The sequence below is a fragment of the Phyllostomus hastatus genome, unplaced genomic scaffold (assembly GCF_019186645.2).
Source record: "Phyllostomus hastatus isolate PE091 unplaced genomic scaffold, TTU_PhHast_1.1 phas_scaffold_755, whole genome shotgun sequence".
Lineage (NCBI taxonomy): Eukaryota > Metazoa > Chordata > Mammalia > Chiroptera > Phyllostomidae > Phyllostomus > Phyllostomus hastatus.
Genome location: NW_025334039.1, coordinates 372,753 through 382,726, shown reverse-complemented (window position 1 = coordinate 382,726; position 9,974 = coordinate 372,753). Strand labels below are relative to the sequence as shown.

Here is a 9,974-nt window from a genome sequence, read left to right as displayed (position 1 = left end):
TTGAGAAAAAGAAATAGCTATACTTGGTCTTGAACCCTCAGACTTTCCTCAGCGATGACAGCAATAAAGGCGTCTTGTGTTAACAAGGGGACTTTTGGAATGTTCCTGCCTCACCCGAGGGTGGGGGCTGGTTGCCGGGGGGAGCCAACCAGGTGATTAGAGGTTGGATATTTCAGTCCCGCACCTCCCTCACCACCTCTGGGGAGGGGCGACGGGCTGGAGGTTTGAGTTCAGGTGCTAAGGGTCATTGGCGTCATCAGCGGTGCTTGTGGGAAGGATGGGGTTGGGAGAGCTTCTGGTTGGTGAACACGGGGCGGGGGGTGCTGGTGGGAGAGCAGGGCCCCTGGAGAGGGTGTGGGGGCTCCAGGCCCCTCCCCATGCCTGGCCTGGTGCATCTCTTCCATCTGCTGTTCCGAGTCACGTTCTTTATGAGGAGCTGGCCACCCAGGAAGTAGGACGTTTCCCTGAGTTCTGTGCGCTGTTTGAGCTACTCGAGCAAATTCACCGAACCCGAGGACGGGGTCACCAGAACCTCACAGGTGGTGACACCAGGACTTGAGACCTGTGTCTGAGGTTCGTGCATGTTGCAGGACTGAGGCCTTCGCCATCGGCATCTGACACCATCGCAGCGTTGACTTAAATGGCAGGGCCCCCCATGGCGCCAGAGATGTGCTTGGTTGTGTGGGGAAAGGAACCGAACAGTGGAATCGGGCACAGAATGGTCTGTTCCCAGACACCCCGTGTCCCACCCGAGGCAGTTCCCATCCCCCACCCCACATCACAAAAGCATTTCTTTCTAAATGCAGGAGGGAGAAGGAAGGGGAACATGCCGTCAAGAGTCTCTCAAATCGCCCGTGAAAGGTGCATCTGGTGTGTATAAAAATGAGAAGGATGGCAAGAGTGGGTGACGGTCTTTACCATGCGAAGATATAAACTCATGCAGCCCCTCCAGACCACTGGGAGTGGGTGCAGTGGTGCTGCAGGGTTGTTAAGACAAAGAGCAGGGGCCCGGGACCCAGTGGCCAAGGAGCCAAGTTCAGTGCCCTCTCTCCTGCTCCACTCCGCCTGCAGAATTCCAGCTGCCAAATGCCAGGGCAGAGGGCACCTGTGCCCCATTTGGCCAGTCATGCTCTCTGGGCAGCGCAGCCCTATCCCTAACTGACCTGGGCAGGGAAAAGCAAAGAGACGCTGGACTCCACTGAGAGGACAGTCTCTGTTCAGAGGGTCCCCAAGTGTGGGAGGCCCGATGCCAGGGCCAGAAAGGCCCCTGTGAATCCTAGCTCCGTGGCCCAGCCTGTCATTCCTGCTCACAGTGCCGGGGGGGGGGGTGTCAGTTAGCCCCCACCCCTTGCAAAGCCATGACCCACTGAGCAGGCACACCTCCTGCAAAGCAGCAGCCCCCCATGTGGCCTCAGGTCGGGCCAGGGAGAACACGGGGACTTGCTGGCCTGTAACTCTGAGTGAACCCCATGGCACATGGTTTCTGCTTGCACACACACAAAAGTGTCAGCCCCTGGCTGCATAATCGGCTCTCCCCCACAGACTCGGAGTCCAGAACTGGCTCTGCTGCTCCTCAGCTGCAGGAACACCGGCAAGCCACCGACCACCCTGAGGTCTCAGATTCCTCCTCTGCAAAATGGGCACATTGGGACCACAGTGGTGTCTCTGAAATCATGGTGGCCAGATATGACTCGGACACCGGCCCGCAGTGCCCGAGGCATTATGGATGAGATGAAATTCACACACGGACTACAGAGTCCTGTGGAACAAAAGGGGATGACACGGCTACGCTCTCAAGGGGAGAGCGCCTGGGAGTGGCCTGGCCACACTTTCAAGAGGAGAGCGCCCCGACCCTTGCCTTGACAAGCTTTTATTGGATTCAGTGTGCACAGGAATACAGGGTGTATACGTAAAGCTCATTAATCATTGTCAGGCAGTAAGGATTAAACAATAGATAACATACAAAGAACTATGAAGGCTTATTCTGAGTCAGGGTCTGTTAGCTAAAGGGCTACAAAACTTTGGGAAATGACCTGTCTTAGGTCGTCCCTCCCTTGAGGAATCTTACCCATCATTGGCTAACTGCTCAAGCACTGGGGGCCAGGCAGGGTGAAGTAAAAGGGGCAGAGGTGTCTCTCCTGCCAGGGAGATAAGCTTTGTCTCCTTAGTGGCTTATGGTCCCAAGGTCCTTTACTCAGCCTTAGCCATGTAGGGGTTACAGCTTCTGAAACCAGGCAGGGCGGTTCCCAACACAGATGTGTTTTAGAGGCTCCGACTTCAGGGATTTTTGGGCAGGTGCAGACACTATACACTACGGGACATCTGAGTGGCCCTCCTTAGTCAAGCACGGTTAATATTCCTGCAGTGAAACAATGAATATTTGAATTAAGTGGGATACATCAAAATTGAAATCACACCCATTCAGGTCAAGTTTAACCGCTCAATAAAGTATGAAAAAAAGTTTCTGTTTTCAGAGTGTTTTGCATTTCACAATTCAGTCAAGAGGCATCTGAGCTTTAGTGTCACCACCTCGGAGGGTAGGACAGCAGTGGGAGGACAGTCCTTATAGATGCCCACTGCGGGATTGCTGAGTGCCATGCAGCTGGCTCTCGGCTCCTCACCACACCTCTCTGCCACCGGAGCTGCTTTAATACCCATTTCACAGACGGGGAATCGAAGCTAAGGCTCCATGTGTTGTGCTCACCCTCAGCGTCCTTGCATGACCAGTGGCCACCTGCCCCCCACAGCCCTCTGAGTGGTCCCCCTTTCCCACTCCCTCTGACATCTGTTAGACAAAGAAGCAAAAAGGAAAGTAAAAGTAGAAGGCCTTTCTCGGAAAGCCCTGTTTTCCCAGAACAGGTGGTGCTGCAGGCATTGGTGTTTACGCGCCTGCATTGTGTGACCAGAACCCGGTTTCCCAGTCCCTCACAGTATATATTCCTGCTCAGAGCAGAGCAGAGCAGAACAGCAGTGCTCGGGACTAGACCCTGGCCAGCCACACCAGCTGGAGACTCCGCACTTTTCTTTGTCCTCTGCAGCCGGCTGCTCACGGTCTCCTTCCTGCCGAATCAGAGACCCCCAGAGAGGCGAGGACAGAGGACGTGGACGGGAACCTTCCTCTAGCTCCAGGCCTGAGGCTGCAGTTAGAACAGGTAGGACACAGCAGAGGAGGGGAGGCTGCTTTGGGGCCCCCGAAGGATGACGTGCCCCAGAGGTCGGCTACAGAACAGGGAGCTGTTGTCAGGGCTGGCCACGAGTTCAAATCTCCATCCTGCCAGTGACTAACTTTGTGAGCCTGAGAAAGGTCTAAAGTTCACATTTTTTGCTGATCCACCAGGACAATATCTCTGCTTCATAGACCACTTGAAATTTAAATGAAAACCTGATTAAGAGTACGGTGTGACCCACCAAGTGGCATCTCCCCTGCCCACCATGGCCAGCGAATTTCATAAGGTTTTGTGATACCTGCAGTGACCTTGTTTTCATGTTTCCAACTAGAAAGTCACTGGACTCCTGAGGACACCCCTGACTCCCCCAGAGACAAGATGAGCAAGGATTCAGGGTAAGAAAGCGAGGCTGGTGTTGGTTTGCAAAGGTCACTCAGAGGGTTTTGTCCCCGGAGAAGCGCTGCTTCTGCAGAAATGCTCCGGTATTATAATGATATGCAACTAATGTGTTCCCAAGTATCAGTTGCAACGTGGGCCTGTCCCCCTCGTAGGAAGGCATATTCTCCTGGGGGAAAATATTCCACAAGGTAAACTAAATATTTTGGAGAGCAAGTCAAGATCTAATTAGGTACGTGACATTGAGCAATGGGACCCTAAGGGTATAAACTGTCCCACTCAGGGCGTCTCACCTCTGTGAAGCACATGAAGCAGGAATTCAGTCTTCTTGGCCCACGAGTTGCCAAGAAAGCCCTGTGGCATTGCTGCATTCGAGAATGAAGCCCAGTCTCCGTGGGTCAGCACACGTAGTGTCACCAGCCTCCAGCACAGTGTGCCAATCAGGGAACGTTCGAGGAGTGATTTAGGTGTGTGTTTACCTTGTGGAACCCGGCTGCCACCTGACACTATGTCAGAGGGCGTGGCTGCCTGATGTGGGATGGACCGGGGCCGGAGCATCTGTACTGGATGCCTTTGGTTTAATTAAGAAACAAAAGAAGCCAAGCTGGCCTTTGCTGTCAACCACGTTAAAGAAAAAACCCTAGAATTCATGCAAAGTGGTGTTGTGTGTATCTGTAAATACATATCAGTTGTTGTTTCTCGGTCCCTACACACCTGGGAAAGGCTGAGGTGAGGGGGTGGGCTGGATGGTGGCACCCGCCAAGGTCCAGTTCCAAAGCAGGGTCTTCCTCCTCGCCCTCATGCCCGCCTCCTTCCCCACTGCAATCCCCAGTGACCTTCTGCTCAGTAAATCGATTTACAGCAGCTGATTAACTGATTATGGGATTATATTCATTCATTCATTCATTCGTTCACTCACACTAAAGGGTTTCTTGGTGACAGATTTCATTTTCAACCTTTTCCATTGAGGGAGTGTGTGTGTGCAGAGAGAGGTACTAAAGGCTGTGTCTGCATACATCTGCCCCAGCGAGGGATTCCTGGGCAGTGGATGTACTCATGGTCCTGGGGCCAGCGCCCCATTCAAGCCCAAACTCTGTGGGCCGTGTTCTATGGGCGAGGCCCCTTTCCCCTCTAGGTTTCCATTCTCTCCCCTGAAAATAAAATAAAAGCAGGCAGCTCAGACCCCCTCCAGGGTTCATTTCAGCTCTGCCACTCCTCTCTGAGCCAGGGAGCCAGCCCCCACCCGGCCTCCTGATCTCGCCCTGAAGGGAATGTAGGAGGAAAGTGCCCAAAGGCATAGGCATTGCTCTCCCCCGGTTACTGCTGTCCTGTGAAGGACACACTCGGCCAGGCTGGCCATGGTCCCGTCATACTTCCTACTGCGACATATTGGGGAGGAAGTTCCTGGGCTCCTCGGTCCCTGACTTCTTCCATGAAGACCAATCCCATCTACTTGAGGGACCAAGGAAAGCTTGCCAAGTGACAAGGAGGGCATTCAGAACATTAGTGATCGCATTTCTCTGGGCCCTCTGGGGGTACGCCTCCTGACAGAAGCAAAGACTCACCATGGGAGCCAAAGTCAAGGCCATCAAAGTGGAGGATGCACTCTACAATACGGTGCCTCCCTCCTCTGACTCACCTGGACATACTCAGAACTCCCAACTCTGCCCAGCACCTGGGATCCTCTTTCTCCTACGTCGTTGCCCAGACCTCTCCCTCCTTTAGTCCCAGGTCCCTGATCTTGACTAGGGCCTCAGCATTTCCCTGCTACCTCTTGTCGGACCAGTTCCATAGTCTCCCTGAACAGCAAATGTCCACAAGGACTGTCCTCCCTTCTCCATCTCGTTGGCCAAGGCTGTGTGTGTCCCATGTGTCCCTCCAGATGCCCCTCTGATGTGCTTCTCCTCTTCATGGAAGCAGCGGCCCCCAGTGACCTCTGGGACTGTTTGGGGTCAGGTCGGAAGTACTGGAGGTGTTAGGGAGATGTGGGGGGGATTCAAAGTTGGGGTGGCAAGAACATCCGGACACCACCTGAGCCTAAGAATCTGGCTTTCCCATATGGGAGATTGAAGTCAACTCCTTATTTCACTCATCTGCAGGGACAAGGATTACATTCTTCTGGGTAAAGATGTGGAGCAAGAAGGTAGAGGTCTGTCTGATGAAGAAAGAGAATTTTTGAAAGAGTTTCCCATCTTTAAAGCAGAACTAGAAGCGGCCATCACTAAATTCCATGCTCTTGCAGATGACATGGATAAAGCCCACAAAACATTCACGAAGGTCAGCATGGTGTCCAACAGTGTCTCTGTCGTCTCCAACATAATGGGCATCCTGGGTTTAGTCCTCGCTCCAGCAACAGCTGGAGGGAGCCTGATGCTTTCTGCTGCTGCTACGGGCATTGGGACGGCAGCTGGGGCCACCGGCACCATCACCGACATTTTGGAATACCTGCACAAAAAAAACATCCAAGCTCAGGCCGACATCCAAGTGCCTGACACTGAGCAACACTTGGCCAAAAATGTTGCAAAATGTGCCATTAATCTTGGGATAAACATCAGGAACATCGAGAAGAATGTCAATGCCTATCAGATAGCCAAGAACTACCCACGCCTGGCCGCAGCTGCCGAGCGTCTCTTGACCACTGGCCGAGTCTCGTCCAGAACGAAAAAGCAGGTGCAGATGGCCTTTGAAGGTACAGCGATGGTGATGAGCCACACTACTCGCTTGCAGAAAAGTGGGATGGCCTTCCTCTCCCTTGGCATGGACTTGCAAGCCCTCATGAGGAATGTGACGGACCTGAAGGAGGGAACAACTACAGAGTTGGCAGAAGACCTGAGGGCCAAGGCCCAGGAGATGGAGAGACAGCTGACAGAACTCACCAAGCTCTATGAGCACCTCAAGCAGAAGGTAAGGCTGTGCCTTTCCTCAACTTTGGGGGGGATGGAGGTGGGGCAGGTGGAACTGGGGTGCCTGGGCACTCCAGGAGTTCTGGGAAGGGTGTTAAGGAAGCCACTGTGTGAGTGAAATTTGCATGGATGGTCCTGAGGACGTGGGGCTCTTGGAGATGAGGGGCTGGTCCTGACAGACCTGGTTGTGCCTTCTGTTTCTCCCTGGATGCTCTCTGAGGTTCCTGCACTGGGGAGAGGGTTTTCCCAGTTGTACAGAAGAGGACACTGAACCACAGGGAGTGTCAGGGACTGAAATGTGTCCCCATAATATTCATATGTTGAAGCTCTCCGACGGAGTGTGACTATTTAGAGATGACACTTCGGGGAGGTAATCGGGATGGAATGAGGCCATACCGGTGGGCCCTATGGGGCCGATGTCCTCATGGGAGAAGGGAGAAGCACATGAGGGGTCTCCCTCAGCCTGTGCCAGCCCAACCAAAAGGCCATGGGAGGCCACAGCGAAAAGGTGGACGTCTGCCAGCCGGGAAGGGAGTCCTGACCAGGAACCAAACCGGTCGGCCCCTTGGTCTAGGCCCTGCAGCCTCTGGAACCATCGGAAAATACCTTCCTGCTGTTGACGCCTCCCAGCCTGTGGTGTTCCATCATGATGTCTGGGATGACCATGACAGGGGAGCTTTTGCCACCTGGCCCATCCACCCAGCCAGGTGGGGTAGAGTCAGGATGGCGAGACCAGGGAGCCTGACGTTAGGGCTAGGCTGGATCTGTCCACCATGCAGCCCTGGGACCCTGAGAGCTGTCCTTGATGGGTGTTTCTGTTTCTTGCAGGAAAAATGGCGATGGTATTGGGAAGGAGTACTCCCGGTGATAGGTGAGCACAAAGCCAGGCTAAGCCCCGGGGCCTCTGTTGCAATAAAGGGGACAGGGTGGGGGGGTGGGCAAGGTTGGCAGAGGACAGGCCTGCAGACTCACTAGCTGGGGGGCCTGCTGGGTCCCCAGGGCACTGTCAGCTAGGGAGTGTGGTGAAGGTCCTTCTGTCCCATCCATTGCCACTCTGTGACTCACTGCCCATTCCTTCGTGACGATGGCCGGGTGGGGCGGGGGGTGCTCTCTCGGGCACTCGGCTCCTTCAGTCCCCAGTCACTCAGTCCCACAGTCAGTCTGCATCACTGTTCATTCTGGGCTCTATACTGAGTGCTGATGGCAAGACAGTGGGGTCCCTGACGTGGAGGGTGTCACCTGCAAAATACAAAGGCCTTTCAAAGTGAGAGGGAAACAATTGTGGATTGGAGATCCCTAAGAATACCTATTCTGTCATCAGGGATTCAGGCAGAGGCCCAAAGAACATACTGCTCAGAGTCAAAGGCAGGGGTGTGTATGAGAGGGGGCGCATTTCCATCCACAGAAGGACAGTTCTTCTGTGGGTGCAGATGACCCAACACGGGATGCTGAATGCTTTGAATTTTCAGGTCCGTCGTCAGAGTAACTGTTTTCTCGGCATCTCTGTGAACAGTTTTGGGCACACAATTGCTGAGGCCCAGTGTGAGGGTCACTGCAACATCGCCCAGATCTGGGGCCGGAGTCGGGCTGGGCAGTCTCTCTGGGAGCACAGCACCGGCTCCGTTTCTGAGTGGCTCTGTGGGCGGGACTGTGGTTGATAAGGTGTGGTTCCTCCTTCCACTCATGCTGTGCTTGTCTGCTCTCTTCTTCCTCGGCTGACACCAAAGATTGGTTCTGGGACCTCCTCCACCCCCGTGGCCCCCAAGACCCAAGATCTGGGCACTCCTTCGGACGTCGGATCTTAGAAATAGGTGGTTTTTTGGTTTTTGCCTTGCTTTTGTTTAAAGGTTTTAATTATTTTTTATATAATGTGTTTTATTTCCTTTGTTTTGCTTTGTTTTGTGTTGCTGTTTATGTTTTAGCTGCTTCCTTGTCATAATGCATTGATATGAAATACAATTTTTTGAAATTCTGGAAAGGAAATAAAAGGGTGGAAATCACCCACCTTCTAAGGGGGACAGCGGTTTGTCTTTGGCATCGGATTTCCTTCCTGTGCTTCCCGGGGGTGGGTGGGTGTGAACACACTGACGGGCGCTACGGGGCTGTGATTGGCTGCCCCTGGGCGCCCCCCGTGGGTCCGCAGCCCCTGGGTTCCCCCACACTCTCCCGCTCTCCTTTGTCTGCAGACCCGCTACTTCCCCGCACACTGTGTTCACGCGCAACACCCGCTACACTCACTGTGTCTCAGGCTGTAAAATATTCTCCTGACTGTACACATAGTCTTTGCATTAGGCCTCCATTCGTCACCGCAATATCAAAATCAAGTCAACTGGCCTATATAGAAAGAGCAATTTATTGCCTCCTGTGACTAAGAACCTAAGGGGTACATCCGTGCTTCAGCTGTGTCTGGAACCAGAGGGTAAAAATGACGTCACCAGGCCGTGTCTCTCCGTTTCCCAGACAACATCCCCGCAGGTGCAAGCTGATGGCCCCAGCACTCCCAGGTGTGCCCTCCCATCTGGAAAGGGGTGGGGCAAAACCCCAGACCCAGTCTGATTGGTTAGGGCTGGGTCACGTGCCTTCGTGTGCCCTGGTTGCTGGGATCCCTGCGGTCTGTGGACTGATCGAGAAGCTGGAAGATGAACTGGGACGAACGCTGCACTGCACATCCCTTCCTCTGCAGGTACTCTTCGGTCGTTGAAAATTTCTCATCGTCCATGGGAGTAAGATGAGTATCTGTGCACCAAAAACGTGTTGCATTTTTCCCAGAATGCTTCCCTAAAAACAGAGTCCCTGAACTGGGATACCTAAAATAAAAAAAATGACCTCATGAAGGAAAAGGAGGGCTCTCCCCGATCCTACCACATTCATTTGTTACACGCATTATAGGGAATTTGGGAAAGACTTTAAAAGCGCAGGAAAGACCCCACTCTCAACGTCACGGGGCACAGCCAGGGTCTTCCGGCCCAGAGGTTGCGGAGGCCAGTGATCCCACGCGCAGGCCGTGATGTTTTCCGCTTCTGTCGCTCTCACGTCTTTGCTGGAATTGGTCACGAATGCCACTCACTGTAAGGAAAGAGCTCCCTGCACTTTTCACAGCGTTCTCTCCGTGTCTGCGAGTGCTCGGAGTCCCGGATAAACGTCACCAATAAAAGTACACAGCACGAACCAGAGAGTCGCCAGGCCTGAGTCGTGTTTGTTTTGTGGCGTGTCCGGGAGGGAACCAAAGGGAAGAATGAGCTGGGGAATGGAGATCTGAGACTCATCTCTGACGCCTCTGTGCCTGGTGCCATTTCCGCGCTCTGGTTTGTTCAGCCGTGAGGTCGGCGTAACGGGAACGAAGTCCACGGCTCCACCCGGGTGCGGACGTGTGGCGCCCCACTCAGAGTAATGGGGGTCTGGCAGGAAATCCCCTTGCCAGAAATGCAAATCCTTAATAAAGCGTCGGAACCCCTATCAGAGGAGACGGGAGAGTTCATTGCCCCCGCTTCTCCCCTTCTCAGACTCT

The 9,974-nt window shown here is 53.7% G+C and overlaps 1 protein-coding gene across 1 annotated transcript; it reads left to right on the top strand.

The window, feature by feature from the left end:
- The first annotated feature begins 2,970 nt into the window (after positions 1 to 2,970).
- On the top strand, positions 2,971 to 9,641 carry LOC123810657 (apolipoprotein L6-like). The gene is made up of 5 exons (XM_045826549.1): positions 2,971 to 3,152; positions 3,499 to 3,562; positions 5,663 to 6,467; positions 7,295 to 7,337; positions 8,194 to 9,641. The coding sequence occupies exons 2-5, from the start codon at positions 3,546 to 3,548 to the stop codon at positions 8,403 to 8,405; spliced, it is 1,077 nt and encodes a 358-aa protein (XP_045682505.1). The 5' UTR covers positions 2,971 to 3,152; positions 3,499 to 3,545; the 3' UTR covers positions 8,406 to 9,641.
- The last annotated feature ends 333 nt before the right edge of the window (positions 9,642 to 9,974 follow it).